The sequence below is a fragment of the Triticum urartu genome, chromosome 6A, assembly GCF_056163025.1.
Source record: "Triticum urartu cultivar PI428250 chromosome 6A, HENAU_Tu73, whole genome shotgun sequence".
Lineage (NCBI taxonomy): Eukaryota > Viridiplantae > Streptophyta > Magnoliopsida > Poales > Poaceae > Triticum > Triticum urartu.
In genome coordinates, this window is record NC_141878.1 from 19,289,146 (window position 1) to 19,308,103 (window position 18,958).

At 44.7% G+C, this 18,958-nt stretch overlaps 2 protein-coding genes across 2 annotated transcripts; one reads left to right on the plus strand and one right to left on the minus strand.

The window, feature by feature from the left end:
- Positions 1 to 2,337: 2,337 nt before the first annotated feature.
- Positions 2,338 to 6,576, plus strand: LOC125514275 (uncharacterized). Its single transcript, XM_048679585.2, has 10 exons — positions 2,338 to 2,649; positions 3,473 to 3,551; positions 3,656 to 3,750; positions 4,313 to 4,417; positions 4,509 to 4,588; positions 4,827 to 4,917; positions 5,008 to 5,115; positions 5,555 to 5,641; positions 5,911 to 5,979; positions 6,141 to 6,576. Exons 1-10 carry the CDS (start codon positions 2,437 to 2,439, stop codon positions 6,300 to 6,302), a joined length of 1,089 nt encoding a protein of 362 aa, XP_048535542.2. The 5' UTR covers positions 2,338 to 2,436; the 3' UTR covers positions 6,303 to 6,576.
- A 915-nt stretch (positions 6,577 to 7,491) lies between these two features.
- Positions 7,492 to 9,639, minus strand: LOC125516727 (salt tolerance receptor-like cytoplasmic kinase 1). The gene is made up of 2 exons (XM_048682059.2): positions 9,036 to 9,639; positions 7,492 to 8,410 (listed from the first exon to the last, which is right to left on the minus strand). The coding sequence occupies exons 1-2, from the start codon at positions 9,538 to 9,540 to the stop codon at positions 7,707 to 7,709; spliced, it is 1,209 nt and encodes a 402-aa protein (XP_048538016.2). The 5' UTR covers positions 9,541 to 9,639; the 3' UTR covers positions 7,492 to 7,706.
- Between the last annotated feature and the right edge of the window lie 9,319 nt (positions 9,640 to 18,958).

Here is an 18,958-nt window from a genome sequence, read left to right on the forward strand (position 1 = left end):
GTACAAATAGCCCGCTATAGCCTGCTATAGCCCGCTATAGCTCCGCTATAGCTGATTTTGAGGTCCGCCGCTATTTGGCAATAGCCAGCTATTTAAAACATTGTTTCCAGTATGGATCCACATATGCTCCACGAGATCACTGAGTAGTTGCATATGCGTCTGGGTATCTCAAAGTTGTCGATGTATCTCTAGGAAGTTCACAACATGTGTTGCATCTTGTTTCGTGAGGCGGACATGTACTCCGGTCTTCTCAAAATCATGTGTGCGGACTGCTCCTTCACCCACATCTGCCACAATCATGTTGTGTAATTAAGATTACACAACAAGTTATGATTTGCCACAAATGTCTTTTGATAACACATATTTGTAGCTCCACGAACGATAACCAACGAGCTAGGAGCATTCCAAATGCCCTCTCAAACATCGTTCCTAACATATTCTTGCATTGTTGCAAAGAGACGTTGTTTGCTACCTTAGGATCAGGTATAGTCTTCACAAACACCTCCCACCGATAGATGCCATTAGACAGATCATACCCCATGGTGTAGTTGTGTCTGTTGACACTTGATGGTGTAGTTGCACGCTGGAGCCCCAGCACAAAGGCTCTTGGATAATAAAGATCATTGAAGCACATTAATGTCATTGTGAGAATCGGGCATGCCAAAAAAAGCATGTAAAATCCACAAGTCCTTTGATGCTACTGCTTTAAGTATGATGGCTGCCTCTTTAGTGTGACCTTGGAACTGCCCGCACAAATCTGATGGGTGGTTCTTCCATTGCCAAAGCATGCAATCGGCTGAATTGAGCATACCTGGGAAACCTCCTGCTGCTGCAATTGCCAATAACTTTCTATGTCCTCCGTAGTTAGTTCTCTCAAGTACTCAAGTCAAAGCACCTTCACCATGGTGTAGGAAATTTTTTCCATTCCCTCAATGCATGTGCTCTCCCCGTCCAAACGACCCCGTCAACGACATCTCTAGATGTACCATATGCAAGCATCATTAGAGCAAGCGTGCATTTCTACATAGAAGAGAACAACAATTTTCCACAACAATACTTTCTCAGCGTGAAGCAAGTATCATATGCGTTCACACATACATTATGCACAAGATCACATGACTCCTTATCCGAAAGGATTCCCCAAAAAACTCATGGAATAGTCGCCCGGGTTTGAAGTAGTTGTCGTAGTGATCTCGTTGTCTCTTTATCCTACGACGTTATATTGCCCCGGCATCAAACCCTTGAATTTGGGAACATGCTCCTCTTTCTTCTCTACTTCTCCAAGGATGATCATCAGCAACACTAAATCAGCATCTTTTTTGTCATCATGTCTGAATCCAACGAATTGATGAACTCTTTGAAAATGAATTTATCAAGCTCCTCGTAAGGAAACTCATCATCCAATGAGTCCATCCTTTTCCTACAAATGAGAAAAAGAACCTAAAAAACAGCTCCGAAGTTTTATTAAACACATGGCGGGTGAGATGTATACCCGACGGAGTAGGACGTACAGGGGCGAGGGGGGCGGCGAATGTGTCCGAGAAGCAATGAAGCCCAGGAGGGACAAGGGGCGGTGGTGGAGTTGTGGGTTGGGGACGGTGGCGAAGCTAGGGTGGGGATGGCGGCAAAGCTAGGCAAAGGATGGTTAAACAAGGATAGAAGTGAGAGGAAGAGGGCAGATTGAGAGAGGGTTGGTCACATTTGAAGGGATTTGGGGTGGGTCCGACCTGCCGGATTTGACGTGTTGAACACGTCCAGCCGCGCCCAAGCTACCCCAAGTTCGCTCCACATATGGGTCAGCCGCCCTAAATTCGCTCCACATATGGGTCGGGTCTGAAGGTTTGATTGGATGGCGACATTTTGTCAGATGGTGTCTGGACTGTGACGTAATGGGATGGAGAGGGCGTCCGGTATAAAGCGCAATACTTTTCGGCTAATCGTGCCAACTTTAAGCTTATTTTATCAGCCAAAAATGACGGAAAATAGTAACTGGCGAACGTTCGTCTGGCAGAAACTACTAGCAAACTCCTAGACCGCCCCACGATCTTGATCCTACGCTGCGGATTGGTTGACTTTTCCACACTCAAAACTAAAGAAATGCCATGACAGTTTTGCAAAAAGGCCACCAAGTTTTCTCAAATACGCAGAAACTGCCACACGAACGTTCACAAATGCCATCTCTTGTGGCGAACGTTCGCTCGCCAGATAATGCCAACCCAAAAACGATGGTTACTCCCTTCAAAAAAACACGATGGTTACCCGTACGTACGCCGACCCCGACAGCTGTCGCCTTCCAGGTGGGCCCCGCGCGACCAGATAGGAGGAGGCGGACACGTCACGCGGGCACGGTCACCCACGCGAAAGGGGAAGCTTCTCTCTCTCTCCAACCTCCTCCGCACCGCCACCGCCCATCTCTCCTGCTCCTCGTCGGCGGCAATGGACGGCGGGGGCGACGGGGCCCAGGGCCTGGAGGAGCAGGCGGCGGCGGCGGCCGAGGCGGCGCGGGAGCTGCGGGACGCGGCGGCGGCCCTCGCCGTGCGCCGCGCCGCCGACGAGGACGCGCTGCGCCGCCGCGCCGTCGCGCTGGACGCCGACGTCCGACGCCTCCAGGGCTCCCTCGCCCCCCTCGACCCCGCCACGCTCGACAAGGTCCGCGTCCCCCCCTTCGCCCGCCCCCCTCCTCTGTCTCTCTCCCTCTCTCTGCCTGATTCGAAATTCGATCCCCGTCGCCGCCCTCGCGCCGCGGCCCTCGCTCCGGCCAGCTCTCGAGGCAGCGCCGTGCGTCCTCAGGGCGTCCCTTCTCCGCGTTGCTGCTGCCTCGCGCCCGCGCGCGTGCCTAGAGATGCGGGCTCCGCGTGTGCTGCATCGGAATCTGCTCCGTGATCCCGGCCGAATTCGTTGCTGTACGAAGGTGTGGCGCCTCTTATTGGCCCAGGAGCGCACGGATTTGTGGCGCGCGCATCGAATTGCTGGATGCTGGCCAATGATTTTTGTCTCGACCCGGTGTGTTTGCCGATTCAATCGCTGCTTCATCTCGCCTGAGCACTAGGATTTCCTCTTCACCAGTTGTCGAGCTGACACAGTGTATTATATAGTTGGGCTAACACCAACCTTGCAGCACGAAGCTAGAGATTATTACTCCATATGCTAGAGATTACTCATCTGAAGCCAAGATTGTTAAGCCCAGAATTGTTCATCTGAAGATAGAGATTATTACTCATTATGGCTAGCCACACGCATCTTCCAAAGTGCTCCCATGTGCTTATTGTTTTGCGAGTACTTCCATGTATTGTTTCGGCATGTACAAAATGATTGTATATATACCATTTTTTTATGTTGTCATTTGTATTGTTTCAGTTGCTTAAATAAGAATCACCATCTCCAGTTCTCGTTATGTTACTACTGCTTATCTTAGTAGTATATATACTTTTTGTCTCATGTTCTTGTTTGTATTCTGTTGCCATATGTGCAGGTCGAGGAGGAACTGGAGCGTGCCAGGGCAGCAATCTTAGACGGCGACGTGGCTGCGTTTCTCCCAAGCAAGGGAAACGGTCAGTTGCAATTTGTTTCCTCCCCGACCCCCATTTTGTCTGGGCTGAAATTTAGTTGTTTCTTTATGAGTTGTGGTTGAAGCCCACTATGTCTGGACCTTTAGGAAAGTTCCTCAAGAAGTTTGTTGGCCCTGTGAATGTGCGGGTGGCAAGGAAGGAGGAAAAGCTCAAAGTGAAGGACGAGTACAACAATTATAGGGTAATAATCTTCAGATGTTTTTCCTTTCGATATTGTGTGCGTACTTTTTCTGGTATGGCATCATGAAGTGAATAAATTAAATTTATCTGTTTATATTCTTCACGACCTCTAGTAATGCATTCTGAACTTTTAATGATTTTCATGGCGAAACATAAACTTCTAATGGTTGTTCCTATTTGTGCTGCATAAATTTTGGCTTATGTTAGGCATTTATAGAAACGATATGGCCTATGTCACTGTTCTCCTGACACCGCTGACAAGTATGTAAGCTAAATTTGAACTATCAAGATTATACGTCTGTATGTTCAAGCTCACAGTCATGCAAATTGAAAATCTCCTGCCTGTTTTGCATTTGATAAAGTTGGCTTAGTCAATACAGACAAACATAATGTTGTACTGTATGCTGGTAATTATGTTTCAAGGTTCTGTAAGTTTACTATCTATGTTCAGTTCAAATTGTATTTTGTTAGTGAAATATTGTAAGCTTGCTAACATTTTTTATCTTCCAAAAATTTTAAACCATGCCTGACGATCTAGATGGTTTAACCTTTTCTATTGGCAGGATAGGGCTGCCTATATGTTCCTGTTGTTTCCATCCACTCTCCTCTTACTGAGATGGTGGGTGTGGGATGGGTGCCTTCCAGCATTGGCAGTTCAGGTGTACCAGGTATTTGTTGAGTACTTTCACATACCCTGACTATATTTCCTCTTCTCATAACTTCATTATCTGACATAATTGATCAAAACATTATTTGCAGGCTTGGTTATTATTCCTCTACACAAGTTTTGCTTTGAGGGAGAATGTGTTGCTTGTAAATGGAAGTGATATCCGTCCTTGGTAAGGACCAAAATTTCTTTGCTGGAGAATGTGTTGCTTGAGTAAAATTTGGAACTTGTCCAGTCACGTGTGCTCATTTTTTTACTAAATGTCTTTATTGGGCACTCAAATCTGGCATCGACACATCTGTTTGTTTTGTTGCAGCAAGGCCATGCTTAGTTTGTTCTCTAAATCTTGCAAAATCAATTTCTTCTCCAAATTAGGACCATCTAATCATAATGCGCTACTATATTTTCAGGTGGATATACCACCACTATTTAGCAATGCTAATGGCTCTTGTTAGCCTTACATGGGAGATAAAGGGACAGCCTGATTGCTCGAGTAAGCAGGTATTTGATCTTTTTGTAGAAGTGGGTGTGTTGCTTTGTCATTAGTCCCAAGTTTTAAAGACTATAAACTCATAATCTGGCCTTTTGCAGAGAGGGGTACAGCTTTTCTTGCGTTGGGCAATCATGCAAGGAATTGCAATGCATCTCCAGAATAGGTACCAGCGTCAAAGATTACGCACCCGAATTGCTCTGGGAAAGGTGAGGCCTTTCTTTGATTTAACAAATAGATCGATATGTGCCCTTTGCTCATTTAATATTAGAACTTTGCAACTTGAGTATTAAAAAAGTAACTAATATATTATTAAATAAGATTCTGATCAGTATCAACTGTAGATGATCCTGCATATAATCAAAGTATATTCATGGAGATCTATAGTTGGTGCTTGTGAAAAGCAATTCAGATCGCTTGTTGTTTAGCTAGGAGTTGGAGACAGCATTTGCACAAATAAATAAATATAAGAGTTGTGATCTTCCCTAAAATAAATCTTATGTGCAAACACTTTTTTGTAAACTTGATGGACTGTTAAATAGATGTTCTCATAATTATACGTTACCCACTGTGACTTTTTCGTACCAGTAAGAGTAGTATTTTCTTTGTCTCATTTTGATTTACTCTGTTGTCATTGACTACTTGCAGGCTAAAAGAATGGATGTCGTCGCTGGAGAAACAGCTGGTGTGGAAGGGCAGCTATTGCTACTATATCCTGTTCTCTTTGTATTACAGGTAGGTGTCAGGCGAGCCCATAAAACATGTTAGCTCTTAGTTTTCCCATACTATGGCAACTAAGCAGGGCCTTGGGGAAACTAATTAGTGGTCGGTAGATGACCAATTCTTGGTGGTCATGTTGTTTGGTTCTTGATACTTCAGTTACGTGTGTCTTCACCTTACTGTTCAGTCGAAGTGAGAATAGAAGCAACAAGATGGCTAGTAGGCCATTATATTCTTTCTAGGTCTGCACCATTGGATCTCATCTTGGTCACTCATGTTTACAGGGGTTTGAAGCATATGTTGGAGTGTTGCTTCTTCAGACCGCGTGGCACGGGCTCACCTCTGAATGGCAGGCAAGTATTAAGTCAGTGGTATTCACAGTTGCAATACGGAGTTTCCATGACCATGAGGATTAGGCTACGCACTAGTTATCTGCCAAATGTGTTGTTGTCTGGCCTATTATTCGGTCCCCCTGAAGTGACTCTTGTGATCTTGTCGTCGCCCACCTTTCCAGGTCATAGTGTGTGGGATCTTGCTGGTGGTGATGGCGGTTGGTAACTTCGTCAACACGGTGGAGACTCTGGCCCTGAAACTGAGGTTCAAAGCAAAGATGAAGAGGACGAGGCCCAGGCAGGACCCGGGCCAGGGCGGTGCGAATCGCCTGCATCATAATTGATAGTAATCCAGTATGGTGTCACTCCATGCCTGGAAGCAACAATGCTGACAAAACCATCTCTTCTGTAAATCCTTAAATCGGTACACCATTTTTTGTTCCGTGTGTGCTCGTGGTTTTTCCTTTTCTCCTATATCAGCAATTTCGGCCCCGTAGCAATATGGTCCCATACGCTGTTCCATGCACGATACGGCAACTCGACGGACAATAATCACACTTTCAAGTTGGTGTAATCATTGTGTATTATTGACTGTTGCTTGTCCAGCACTTTTTGACACTAGGCATGCTTGAACCAAGTGTCTCAGAAGCTCCAGCACTTGATGCTCTTTCTAACTGGCATCAAGTAGTGGTGCAGTACCTGGCCTAACCCAGGGACTAATTATTCAGTACATGTGAAGCTATTTGCTCTCTTGTTAACATCTTGACCTTCCATTCTGGCCCTGTGTTTCCATCTTGTGGTCCAGCAAATTCTGCTGCTAGTGGTAGTCTAGAAGCCAGAAACATTTTGCAACCTGCCAATCATGAGGACACCACTTGGGACTCGGCGAAAACCATAGAAATCCCTTCTATCGCCATGATTGCAATTTTTATACATTGGGTATCTTTGTCCATTCTTCAGATCCTTCAACAATTATATACCCAATTCCTTCTATAGAATCCCATGATATATCTATGTCGTCCAATACCTGCTCCTGCAGCCATGATTGCATGATCATTGAGCACTGGTCTTTTTTGGAACCAAAATTTCTCATTAGCCTACATCTTGATTGCAACTTTTATGCATTGGGGATCTTGGTCCATTCTTCAGATCCTTCAACGATTATATATATCCAATTCCTTTTATGGAATCCCATGATATATCTATGCCGTCCAATACGGAAAAGAATTCTATGAGACCAGATCTCACGCGAGACCCATCCTGATGGATGACACGTGGCATTCACAAATCTCAAAGCATCCCCCATCCCCTACTTAAAATCAAGGGGGGGAGAGATTAGATGATTTGTGATCTGTGAATGCCACGTGTCATCCATCAGGACGGGTCTCACCTGCTAACCGTGAGACCTGGTCTCACCTTTGCAGCCATGATTGGATGATCATTGAGCACCTATCATTTTTGGAACAAGAATTTCTCATTAGCTGACATCTTGATAATAGTAGTACCATGTTGGGTAAAAGTTTAAACTATGCATTGTTGCATGGACAGAATTTTTATTGCACCCGTTTATGGAAGTAAGTGAAGTCGAATCATATTTACATCCCACTCAGTTCTAGCACTAGACACTAAACCAATCCATCTTCTACCACTAAATGTCTAAAACACACACACACAAGAAGGAGAAGGAGGAGAAGAAGATGATGAAGCTAATGGAGCTTCTGAAAAATGGGGTCCAGCGCTCCAGTCAGCTAGCTGGCCATGCGGAACAAGTCGAGCAACTTGAGGTCGCTCTCGCCGCCGTCCGTCGCCGCGAGGGACCTCGCCGCCTTCTCCGCGACGGCGGCCCGCACCTGCGCCATGGTCGGCCGGAGCCCCGGCTGCGGCGCCACGCACTCCACGGCGACCCGCGCGACGTCGCCGGCCTCCACAGCATCATAGTCGCCGCCCAGCCTGCCGTCCACGAGCCCCGCCGCCCCGGCTGCCCTCAAGCGCGGCATCACCCTCGCCGCGAGGTACTGGCTGCTGCCGTCCGGGCCCGGCGTGCCGGCGGCCGGCGAGCCGGTGAGGGCCTCGAGGAGCAGCACGCCGAAGCCGTACACGTCGGACTTCTTGGACACGATGCCGGTGCGGAGGAAGAAGGGGTCGGCGTAGCCCGGCGAGCCGACGGCCGCCGCGCCCCGGGCCGGCGCCACGGCCGCCGAGAAGGTGCCCTCGCAGGCCGACCCCAGGTCGCAGAGCCGCGCGCGGCCGCCGCCGTCGAGGAGCACGTTGGAGGCCGACACGTCGCCGTGCACGACGGAGATGGCGTCGTGGAGGTGCTCCAGCGCGGCGGCCACGTCGTGGAGCACGCGCATGCGGTGGCGCCAGGTGAGCGGCGGCGTGGCGGCGTGGTGGAGACGGTCCGCCAGCGTGCCGCCCTGCATGTACTCCAGCACCAGCGCGCCTCCCTCCTCTGCGAGAACGACAACAAATTCAGCCATTTAACCAGTGAATAATATTACTATTTACCATATTTACATAATTTGTTGCGGTGAAAAGAGGAGAACAGAGAGGGGCGTGGTGATTAAGCAAGCGCGCGCAGATGTTGTTTAGGACTGACGAAAACTAACATTGTCGTTAACCTATCACGCTCAAAAAGCAGCAGGATAGAAAATTTCAGTGAGAGGTGGCGCTGTTTTTCTCATTAGGTAGGCAGTGGTACATCACTCGTGAACACAAGTCAATTTACTCCACATTTTCAATCCAGCCTACGTATTTTCTACACACCTGACAATGATAAAATATACCATTACTGTGTTTAAGTATATATAAAAGGTAGAGAAATTTGAGTTCTTTACAGGAAGAGGAATTTGAGTTACTTATATAATAAAGTAGGAGCACTTTCTACCGGCAGTGTAAGAAGGTAAAAAAATATTCATTTGAAGGAGGAGGAAGTTCCCTGTGTTGTTTCCTCGGCCACATGGAGGCGGGAGCGTGGAGTCAAAGCTACAGCGGCAGCAGGAGCAGTGATGGGCATTTGATTTCATTTTCATTTTTCGTCGGTGCAGTGCAGGATCGTCGGAGGAGGGAGTATTTACCGTGGTCGTCGGAGTAGGCGAGGAGGGCGACGAGGCGCGGGTGGCGGCCGACGCGGCGGAGCAGGTCGAGCTCGCGCCGGAACGCGCCGAGCCGGCGCTCGCCGCCGCCGCACCAGCGGTGCACCTTCACGGCGGCCGGCGGCCCGCCGGCCGCGACGGGGATCCTCGACAGGTACACGGCGCCGCCCGAGCCGCCGCGGCCCACCACGGCCGCCTCGTCGAACCCGCCCGTCAGCGCCTCCACCTCCCGCCACGCCAGCCGCCGGGGCTCCGGCGCCTTGGGCCTCGCCCACGCCGCCGGAACCGGAAGGGGCAGCTCCTGCTGCGGCACCGGCGGTGGCGCCGCCCGCGCGGCCGCCTCCGGGTCGACGGCGGCGTAGGGGGCGCGCGCGGGGGCGCGGCGGAGCGCGGCCACGCAGAGGCGGAGGAGGAGGAGCGAGATGGCGGCTGAGGCGAGCAGCAGGAGGCAGAAGAAGACCGTGGCCAGCGCCATGGCCGCGTCCATGCCGCCGCCGCGCGTGTCTCCCGCGGGCGCTGAGCTCGGCCTGCTTGCTTTCTTGGAGTGTGGGGGAGATGCGAGGGAAGGGGAAGGGAAGGGTACGATGTATATGCATGGGAGAGAACCGGAGGAGGACAAAAATGTGAGCTTTAGTCAGTAGTAGTGTGGTGGATATTAAACAAGATTTGATTATGTGCTGGTAGTATACCAAATACATTTAGGAGGAACGTGCTACTCGTATCATTTTTCAAAAGTGAAAAGCATGCAGGAATGTATTGTCCAGCAGGAGTTTAATGGAATACTACACTTTAGATGGAGTGTTTTTTAATGGGGCATGCGATTGTTTTTGGAGGCTTCGATGCTAATCAGTTGGTTCAAATTCAAACTAGGTATCAAACGTTTTTCTTTCAAAGATTTTCTTTTTCAAAAAAGATCCAGATCTACTATAAAAGTTCGTCAGAAGTACGAAACATCTTAAACATAATGAAAATTACATCGAGGTCCCTGAACCACCAAACAGTCATTACTCCTGCCAGAATGATCTGATGTTGATAATAGTTGGCAAGTCTTTGTGCATGTGCCCCTAAGGGCCAACATCTTGAGCCACAGTCGTCGTCGTTGAACTCTTGAATCGATTTGAAAGCACCGCGCAACAAGATCCCTAACAGAAATTGAAGTCAGAGCTCCCCTGACTTTGTCCAGACGGACAAACTCATCACAATCGGGTCTTGAAAGACTAAGCTTGAAAAAGAAGCGCCACAGGCCACTCAAGCACCGCTCTTGCGGGGACTAAAAAACTCTTGGTTGGAGCCAAGGCACACGAATTTCCCTCCCGGCCACTGGAGAAACACGCGGAATGGTGACAAATCCACAAGCTCGCCGGCAAAGCTTAGAGAGGAAGAGTTTGCATTAGCCGCAACATACGAGGAAAAGAAAAGGAAAGAGTTAGAGATGTTTATTTTTCCTAAGATAACAATCATCCTCGTCCAAACACTCCTTGAATCTTCGTAAATTAAGAGGCAAAATACAACCAAACATGGAGGTAACTCTTTCTAAATAATAAGAGGGACACATGTGAAGACTTACTTACTCTCGTCGACAAGGTCAAGCCGGCTCCGGTAGGGGAGCGGCGACAGCGACACGTCAATGGCTCGTTCTGACGGGCAGTAGTGGTCGTTTGATGGTCTTGAAACTTCAGTGTAATTTTAGTATGCTTGAGATGCTTTGTACTTTCGGTGAACTTTTATAATAGATCGGACCATTTTCGCCAAAAAAAGAGGTATACATAAAAAGAAAAGAGAGCAAAAGTTTTAGCCTTTCCATTCATCACCACCACATTTATAATCTCCTTCGATTACATTTTCATATTGCTAATCTCTGTAGAGAAAATCTCACTGAGTTTCGATAAATGCCGAGCGATTTTCTTTTTATGCTGAATAGCGCGAGGTTCAAATTCACGTCGCTTGTTCAAAATTTGAACAAGTACTCCAATCCAACTCAAAAGAAAAACGGACACCTAATAATCGTACCCGTCGTCCCAAGGTTAGGCACGCACGTACGTACGGCCGGATCGTATTTAAGTTATCGGCAGCATCGATGCATGCGTCGACACGTACACGGTGCGAACCGATATGTTGAAGTTCGAGCGTACACGTGCACGGCGACTCGGTGGCAGTGTGGTTCTACCAGCTGGAAGGATCGGAGCGAAGCTTCTCCCAAGAAATATACATGTACTAGTACTGGTAATGATTTGATTTTTTTTTTGAAGGGGGTAATGATTTGATTTTGAACGGAAGGATTCCCTCAAAGTGCAGTCAGGCCCGGTTCGCCAAGGTCGAACAGTGCCTCCCCATTTAATGTTCGCCCTGCGCGTGGACGGCGGAATAGTATTTGCTTGCTGGATCGATCCGGTGCTTAACTTAATTTAGATCGGTTTGCAGATGAGTTGAGCATAGCTACGTATACCGGTCGATCAGATCAGTTTTACGGTCCAGGTAAAGTAAACAAGTTGTAAATGGGTGCTCTTTCAGAAAGCTCACATCCAACGGTGTAATAAAAAATTACAGTTTTGTTAAGGCACATCTGAAATGTGCCCTGAGTGTTGCACATCTAAGTCCTGTGTCATTGATTTCACGTGAAGGTTCGTGCAATCATTTTTATTAGTCTTTTTTTTCTTTTAGGTTTGTTTAGGGCACACCGAGATGTGCTTAGTTATTGCACATCTAAGTGACTCAATCAAACTAGAAAGAAAAAGGAAAAAGACAAAAGAAAATGTTTTCACGAACCTTAACGTAAAATCAATGATATAGCACTTTGTGCTTTAGCAAAACTGCTTTCTTTTTCTTTCTTGTTTGGTTGAGTTATGTAGATGTGCAATAACTAAAGCATATTTAGATGTGCCTTAGATAGGTCCTACAAATTACATTGAGATTCTTGGACCACTACACAATTATTACTGCCAGGACGAGCTGCCGACGTGCCATCGATCAGGGGTGCATTATAAGTATTCCAAGTATGTAAAACACTAAAAGGAAGGAAATTTTAATTTTATTTATTATCTTTTTGTTGTATAGCGAAGATCAGCGTAACACTTCCCTACATAGGATGCATTCCCAATTGGCATAAAAATGTGCATCCCTGCAAAGATTGGTTATTCACATTGTACATACACACGGAAGAAACTACCGGATCATGTTATTTCTTTTTACTTGTCCAGGTTATTTTAGGATAGTTTGGAGCTAGGCAAAAAATATTTGACGTGCTTCAAAATAAAATAGATACATATGACACACAAATAATTAACGAAATTTTGAAGTGACCTTTTCTTTTATTATGATAAATTTATGCATCCTAATTTGTACTTAGTCACAACGTATGTCCAACCTAGGGGAATGTACTAACGAAGCATACTTCTATTGTGCTAGTAGATAGTACTAGCAGGGGTGGCGTTTGGACGAATGGCGACACTCTTTCTTCGAGTCAATCTTCCAGAGTCTGATCCTCCTTAAGTTCGTCTGTTGGGACGGATTAGACGGATCTCCGGTGTAGATTTCTGCAAGCTCCTAGGGGCGGCGAGGTTAGGGTTTCTCGCCGCATGAAGACTTCCCGGCTGTCATCGACAGGGTTAGGTCGGCTCCGGTATGGGAGCGGCGACAGCGGCCCGTCAGTGGCTCGTTCTGGCAGCGACAATGGTCGTTCGGTGGTTCATAGACCTTGATGTAATTTTTATTATGCTTGAGGTGCTTTGTACTTTTGATGAATCTTTATAATAGATCTGATCTTTTTGCAGAAAAAAAAGAGTAATCAGGCATGCAAAAAATCTGGAAATGCAAAGCCAATAATTTCCTAATTAGAACCTTGGGCAGCGGTAACTTGGCAGTGTGGGGGAGGTCGAGGGAGGGAAGGGTGGCGAGGCGCGCGTGGTAGGGCCACCGCTTATGATTGGGTCGACGTTCGACAGACGTCATGGGAGAGGGGTCATGAGGGTGGGAAGAGGAAGAAAGGCTCTTGGTCGCCGTGTTTGAATCAAACAATTTGACTTGAATAAAAAAAGGCACATGTGCAACAGTCATCTCTTTTTTTAGGAAAGACCATCATGGCTAGCTTTATTGAACTAAAATAGTTGTTACATCATCCATAAGTCTAGAAAGCAGAAAACCTAGAGGCTCATATGTCCAACTCAGTGAAACTTTATTATAATAACTATAACTAGCTAACACATGTGCCGCTTGATTAGAAATATAAAAACAATGCTTAAAGTTGACCTTTCCGATCACACACTCAGCCAAAAAAAGTGGCTGTTGTATTCCACCATCTTGATTGACCGGTGCAAGAATCTATCACATGGGTAGAATCGGATTCCGCCTCAACTTGATGAAACCTCAGAAAATTTGCGAAGTTCAAACCATCACGCGTTGACATTGCTTCCGTGGTAACCACATGGGCAGCATGTGGTATATATTTGCATTGGAGCCAGGAGATTCCCTTTGTCGTCCCTAAGAGCCGCCCCTGTGGCACCATCACCGGCATCAACAAAGAACGATGCCTCAACGTTGAGCTTTATAAGCTTTGGGTCCGGTCTGCTCCAACTTTGGTCTCTAATCTCCCTCTCCATGTTGCGAAGGCATTGTGTAGTGCTAATCAATCTCAGGTCCAAGAAACAAAACGTACACAATGCAGTTTTGAGTAGGCGAGCGGTGAACATCAAAGAATATATGCAGCACTACTACTTAATTACTGTCGATCTCTTATTTCTTTTGTGTCAAGGTCATGCATGCATCAAACTTTTGTAGCTGTACATCTGTTTCCTGTAGATAATTAGCAGCTAGCTAGCTAGGCTGATTAGTTAGGCAGCAGATCATCATGGCCACGTAAGTACGTATACCATTACTATCACATAATTAGTTAAGCATATTAAGCGCTGTAGACTGTACGGTGCCATGCACCGTGTGTACAAGCGCGTGGACGCGTGAACAGGGAGCGGCTGCTGTTAAAGTCGATTGAACCTCTTTGTCAGGTACACGCCTCCATTCTCTTTCGACCGCTTACCTAACTAGTGAGCTAGCAATTGGCATGAAATGCTAGCTAGCTTCACATTTACCTGACTGGCATCTTGTTTTATATACTTACGTAACTTTATTTGTGTATTGAATCATCAATGTATGAACAGAAGATTAGCGAGCTACCACATCATAATTAAATAGATCTAACCTAATACGCATAACAGTTAAGTCCTACCCATAATATACTCCTGCGGCAGCTAGCGATGTATAGCTTGTCACGTGTACCCTTAAATTCGGCCGTGTCAGTGAGGCAACCGCATGACAAGTTAACGTCTTGTGACTCACGAGCTCAAACTCAGGTCAATTAAAAACCCTATTGGCAGCTCTCTAGTTAGCTAGCTTCCTGTCCGAATTTTCTGATACTCTACAAGTGATCATGATAGTGTAACAAGGCTACAACCTTACAAAATTTATGAAAACTTTCCTTTTTTGCCAGTGAAATGTTATGAAAAAAAATGTTGCATCTAGAAAGATATGCGGACAAATGTACATATGAAATCTCTTGAGAAACTTTAATTGATTTCCCAATGAGTAAATTTTTAAAGTTACTGTACATCAAACTGCAGCAATGCCGGTGAGTTACGATAAATGGTGTAAGAAGGTCTTTTATGTTACAAATAAACTAGCGGAGTCACCCGCTCGATTGCTCTGCTAGATATGCATTCTGTGTGGAATTATCATACATCTAAAATAGTTGGAGGTACCAAAATATGTGGTGGCAATATTTTCTCTACATAATTAAGCAAGGATAACACATATTAATATTCTGCTCTAAAGTCGAAAGTGGGCCTTTTCCATTATTGCTTCTTGAATATTTTTTATTTTCCTTGAATGAAAATTTAATGTTATACACCTACAAAATGACATTTGTAGGTTGTAGTTGCATTGCACTGACTTGTGCGTACGAACCGCGGTAACCAATGAGTGACTATTGTTTGTATTGAGACATTCATATAAGGCTAAAGTACTTATACATATAACTCTTTTTTGAACAAAGTAGAATTATAAAAAAATACTTGATTGTTTGTTTCTAGGTTGCCTGAGATTTTCTTGAACTAGAACCCCATTTCTTAGCATTTTGGCCAATATTCAATTATCATCAGTTGTTTCCATTCTTATTAGATATAAATTATGAAAATACATAATTTGGGTTTGATAACCATCAAACTTTGCAATGGGTAAACGCCCGATGGATCAATGACACATACCTATAGTTCATCAACTACTTTCCTTGAAGGAGAAGAAATTTAAATGCCTGTTACATTACGGTCAATACAAACCAGTTTTGAGGGTATAATAAATAATAAAAACCATAATGTATTATTTTACCAAAATTTACATGTCATATTTTGCAAAGTCATAGATAATGGTCACCATATACTCTCCTTCATTTTCTATTTATTCCGAGTATTAGCTTTGACTAAAGTCAAACTTTATAAAGTTTGATCAAGTTTATAGAAAATAATATGAACATTCACAATAACAAATCTATATGATGCCAAAATATATTGAATGATACATGCAATGGTATTGATTTGGTATTGTTTATGTTAATATTTTTTCAATTAAATTTGGTCAAATATATAAAGTTTGACTTCAGACAAAGCTAACATGCGAAGTAAATAAAAGCAAAAGGATTAATTAAGTCAATGTTGTAGCATGAATAGGACTGCGGGTGACACCCTTAGCAAGATTTTAGGGCCCAAATGTGCACATTTTCACAGTATTAGGACTAACTTGACAATCCTCAAATAGTTTGAGGACTTGCGGCGTATTTTGCTCATTAATTGATACCAAAATCCGTTTGGTATACCTCCTTTTGTTTGTCCTAGAAAAGCTATAAGATTTTCCATGCATACATGCTCATTGTTGGACGAGGCGAAGGGTTAGGTGCTGGACTTTTGTGTGGACATGTCAGGGCTCTAGCTAGCTAGCCAGCTTAGCTTTTCATGTGTTCATATGTGCACATGCATGCAGACCGATCGATCGAGTCTTGGCCACATGCTCACGCTGAACTTTGCTGTTGGGTGAACCATCGCTTTCTTGGTTTCATACTGCAAAAGTCATCCACAAGCCTGCATGCTGCACCATCGATCAGATCCACATCATTTCATTTGCACACACATCAGCTCATCAATGTATATATAGATCGAGCGCATGTGGTGAATCAACCTGTGGTTGAGTTGGTTAGGTGGATAGTGGTATCCCCAACCCATCAGGGTTCAAATCCTGATGCTCGCATTATTCCTGGATGTATTTCAGGATTTCCGGCGATGTGCTTTCAGTGGGAGGTGCTCATAGGGGTAGGGTGTGCGTGTGTGCGTTCATAGGGGTGAGTGTATGCGCGTGTATATGAGCGCTTGTGTCTGTACTGATGCTCAATAAAAAAAAGATCGAGCACATGTGTCGTTGCTAGCATGGGCCCGGCTATGTATTGCGTGATATACAATTCGCTTGTTATTGAGTCAATCTGTCTGAAATGTACTCAAAGTTCCAGGCAGAGGTCGTGGAGACCATGGCAAGCAACAACAACTATCAAAACAAATTAATTGATGAACCATTTATGATAACCGGGTTAGGTTCTTGGAGTAATATATATCTTGCTACGTACGTACTCTCATTGTCATAACCGGCCGCTGCATGGTACCTTTCCATGGAGATCCATCATCGACTCTACTCCCATATAATATGTACAAAAAGCAGATTCTAGTTAGTTAGTTAGTCCTCTCACACAGTAGCTGCTTACCATTATCTCGGATTTAACTAAAAAGCTAGGATTAAAGGAAATGCGTGACAAAAAAAGAGAAGCACTTTAATAATCAGCAAATTCATGACACTTCAGGTACCCTCTCACCCTTATTAGTTCAACCAAATGAAGTAAACTTCCAAAAGTTACGTGACTTCTGAAGATTTAGTTTATTTAGTTGAACTGAACAGGTCACAAAATACCCTAAAGGCAATAATAATATATGTTCAGTGACGTAAGTGGTAGGTTATATAGTTTGGATTCTTGCGTGGACATGTCAGGCCAGCTTTTCATGTGTTCCTCACATGCTTGCATCCCTTGCAATGCTCGATCGATCCTAGTGTGGTACAGTACATTGCAGCATGCACACGTTGGACTTCTAGTTCCTGTTTGGTTGGTGAACCATCGCTTTCTTGGTTTCATGTTGCAAGGGTCATCGACAAGCTGCATATATACCAACTTATTGAAGCATACATATATACGTCCCATATTATATAGCTTTTGCTTGAAGCCCTATATTGTGTGGGGCCAAACTTGCACAATTATTAATTAGTTTGTGATTTGTCGACCAGTCTGAAATCTGCCTAATAGCTAGACGCCTTGAAGGCCATGGCAACAAAATCCGTCAAAATGAATAAACAATCATTTATGATGATTGGTCGGTCTATCATGGACATGGAGTACTTTAGCCGTGTAATGTGCATGTCATGCATTCCTGCTACAGACATACGCACTATCATTGTCATAACCGGCCGCTGCACTGTACCTTTCTGATGAGATCATGGATCTGCCCCCAAATTATATGTACAAAAAAGAAGATTGTAGTTTACTGAAATAGTGTATACATTCACAGTAGTAGCTACATATAAAAGGTAATGCGTGACAAGAGCAGAGAATTGCAACTCTGGTAGGTACTTCAATCATGTATGCATCGCTAGCTGCGTTATGTTTAAGTAGTGGCCTAAACTACTCCTGGAGATTTGACGCAGACGAGGAAGAGGAAACCAAGCCAAACAAAAACCTGAGATTAATTAAGAAAAGTTGAAAGGAAACTATATACTAATATTTTTGACCATTAGCTTTGTGTAGTTGCGTCGCGTGTGCCATCCCTTCCTCGTTGCTAACTAGACATCATACCAAATGTGCAATAAATTTACCAAATCTAATTTAAGCAGCATAAAAAAGACCCCAAAGGGACAGCCTTCCAAGCCAGCAAGAATCATGCATGCATGCGTCCAAAATGATCACTAACAACCTCAAAATCATGGTACATCTCCAAATCCAGCCCAATATTCCAATTGTATAAATCTCTCGCTCTTGTAGAGATTATCTTTTGTTTTCTTATTAACTACACTCTAATTTTTGAGTAAATATCAAGAAACCACACCAGGTCGCAAAGAAAGAACTCCGGCATTCTGACATTTGGGACGAAGATTAAAAAAAAAAACCACAACTATTTAGATTTCTTTCACTTGACCACAACTTCTGGGCAACCGAACATAGTCCATCCACATTCAGATTACACATTAGAGTTGTCGATAGTGTTTGTAACCTGCGGGGCAAATGAACTCATCTGGAGCTGTCCTGTTAGACGCTGATGTGTAACCACACAAATCCATGTATGTAGATCACACCTTTCTATTCTTCTTTGCTCATTGATTCGGCCATTGTCAATCTGGATGGACCTTGCTTGACTGCCCTATGATTTAACCTTCTCCACAGTTGTTGTGCTTCAGTTGACATTTACTCCTTGTTTTTAACAGAAAACATGTTTTTAATGAATATTAACTAAAATACATTGGATCGAATAAGCTTGAGACAAACTCGAACAATGAAGAGCGCTGACAAAATATATATCTCCTATTTTTATTTTTTATACCTAGTCCATCAGTATTATATTTTTTTTCTTATAGATGAACCATAAAGAGGGAGACGGGATCAAATTTGACATCAATTGCTCGCAAGCAAAAAAGTCATAGAGGTAGAAGTGGATTGTTGGCCCGAGCCACAATGAATTGCAGAAACACAAAGACTTGCATATTGGCCCAATACAGTCCATTTAATAGACAAATGATTTCCCTATTTCTCTCATTGTAGCTACTAGCCTACGGGAGCT